At 54.0% G+C, this 2,499-nt stretch overlaps 1 protein-coding gene across 1 annotated transcript in view; it reads right to left on the bottom strand.

The window, feature by feature from the left end:
- The window catches only part of LOC119444615 (sulfotransferase 2A1), a 14,862-nt gene extending 14,683 nt beyond the window's left edge, over positions 1 to 179 (bottom strand). The window contains exon 1 of the mRNA XM_037708986.1: positions 39 to 179. Within this exon, the coding sequence (XP_037564914.1) occupies positions 39 to 179 (141 nt within the window). The remainder of the gene's footprint in view (positions 1 to 38) is intronic.
- Between the last annotated feature and the right edge of the window lie 2,320 nt (positions 180 to 2,499).

Raw genomic sequence — 2,499 nt, 5'->3', positions numbered from 1 at the left:
CGTCCGGCATCCCCGAGGTGCTGGTCCGTTGTACACACTCGAGCAAGCTGGCCGGCCTCCTCCGCACGTTGAAGGTAGCCTTGGACGTCGGCGTTGAGGTCGTCGTTTTCTACGTGTGGCAGCATGGCGTCGAGCACCGTCGTTGGCTGGCGTCCGTTGATAAGCTCGAACGGAGTCATTTGCGTAGTTTCTTGGATAGCTGTATTGTACGCAAACGTGACATAAGTGAGGATTTCGTCCCGTCTTATGTTCAACGTCGACGTAAATGGCATATCCGCGATCGTCTTATTGAGGCGTTCGGTTAGTCCGTTCGTCTGGGGGTGGTACGCCGTTGTCGTCCGGTGATCCGTTCAGGTGGATGAAAAATTTGGCAAATTCTTCCGCAGTCCCTCTTAGGAGTGCGGCGGTCTCTGCGTAGCGCGTCGTGTAGTCTGTGGCTACGACAATCCACTTGTTCCCGGCTCGTGACGTGGGGAACGCGCCATGAAGGTCCATTCCGATCTGTTGGAAGGGCCTCGATGGTACGGCAATCGGTTGCAGAAGTTTGCCGGTGCTAGCCTGGCAGAACGGAAGCTCCTGACGTAGTGGTTGACGTTGATTGTAAGACGGGGCCAGTAATATTTCGTCTTCATCTTTGCGAGCGTGCGTGCCGTGCCGAGGTGCCCTGATGCGGGTTCGTCGTGGCACGCTTGCAAGATCTCGTCGTGGAGGCCAGCGGGTGTGACAAATAGGTACTTCGTGTTGTAGGGTCGAAATTCTTCACCAGTACCGAATTTTTCAAGCAGAATGCCGCGGAGTTGCGCTTAAAAGCCCTAGCTAGAGTGACGTTATGTCATTCGAGGGGATTGATCATGATGCGTAACTCGGGCTCAGCACGGTGCTGGGCGGCTAGGTCACTTTCCGTCACGGTGCCGGAAAATGCGGCGTCTTCATCCGAGTCCTGTGGCGGCGGGTCGACAGGAGCGCGTGATAGGCAGTTGGCGTCTGAATGCTTCTTGCCGGATTTGAGAATGATGGTGACATCGTATTCCTGCAGGCGAAGGATCCATCGCTCCAGGTGGCCAGAAGAATCGTTCATGCTTGCGAGTCAACACAGCGCATGGTGGTCCGTGACCACCTTGAACGGCCTGCCGTAGGGGCGTGGGCGAAACATTGAAATGGCCCATATTATGGCAAGGCACTCTATTTCAGAGGCCGCATAGTTCCTTTCTTCTTTTCATTGGCCGCGGCTGGTGTAAGCGATTACTTTTTCGCAGTCATTCTGCTTTTGGACGAGGACAGCACCCAAGCCCACGTCACTTGCGTCCGCGTGCATTTCTGTCTCAGCGGTCTCCTTGAAATGTGCAAGCACAGCCTGGCGCTGCAGGCGATATTGGAGTTAATTCTAAGAATGTGTTCTGCTGCGCTTCCTCCCACCAGAATTGAATGCTGTCTTACGTCAAGCGCGTGAGCGGTTCGGCAATTTTGCGAAGTTTTCGACGAAGCACCGGTACTACGCGCACATTCCGAGGAATCTTCGCACGCCTTTCTTGTCTTTCGGTCTCGGAAAGTTGGCTATGGCTTAAGTTTTCGTGGGGTCAGGCAGGACTCCCTCGGCGTTGACGACGCGACCCAAAAATTTCAGTTGCTCGTACGCGAAGTGGCACTTTTCAGGTTTCAGTGTTAACCCCGACGTACGGACGGCTTCGATCACAGACTGTAACCTCGCAAGGTGTTCGTCGAAATTCCGGGCAAATACGACGACGTCGTCAAGGTAGACGAGGCAGTTGCGCCATTTTAAGCCGGCTAGCACAGTCTCCATGACTCTTTCGAATGTTGCTTGTGTCGTGCACAGTCCAAACGGCATCAGCTTCAACTCATACAGTCCGTCCGGCGTGATAAACTCTGTCTTTTCATGGTCCCTCTCGTCCACCTCAATTTGCCGTACCCGGTTGTTAGGTCCATCAAACAAAAGTACTTCGCGTGGCAAAGGTGGTCGAGGGCGTCGTCGATTCGTGGGAGTGGGTATACGTCTCTTTTTGTGATTTTGTTCAGTCGTCGGTAGTCGACGCAGAGTCTCAAAGTGCAGTTTTTTTTTTCTTCACGAGCAAAGCTGGGGCAGCCCAGGGACTTTTAGGCGGTTGTATGATGTCGTCGCCGAGCATGCCTTCAACTTGTGTCCGGATCGCTTCTCGATCGTGGGCAGACACGCGGTAAGGTGACTGTCGCGTTGGTAAGGCGCCAGCTTCGGTGATTATCCGGTGCTTTGCAATGGGCGTCTGACGTAGCTTCGAAGTCGGCGAAAAGCAGTAGCTGTAGCGGTATAGCAAAGCTCTTAGCTTTTCCTGTTTTAAATGCAGAGCATTTCTTTAACTCACATGTAGCGTGCGCCGTCCGTCCGCAACAGATCGAGCACAGGTGCGCCCTCTCCCCCACTCCTCCTCTCCCGCATCACGCTTGCAGCACATGTGCAGCGCGCGAAGCGTCGTAGTTGAGTCATAGAGAAAGAAATTCAACTCC

The sequence above is a fragment of the Dermacentor silvarum genome, chromosome 3, assembly GCF_013339745.2.
Source record: "Dermacentor silvarum isolate Dsil-2018 chromosome 3, BIME_Dsil_1.4, whole genome shotgun sequence".
Taxonomy (NCBI): domain Eukaryota; kingdom Metazoa; phylum Arthropoda; class Arachnida; order Ixodida; family Ixodidae; genus Dermacentor; species Dermacentor silvarum.
This window is presented reverse-complemented; position numbering and strand designations above follow the sequence as displayed.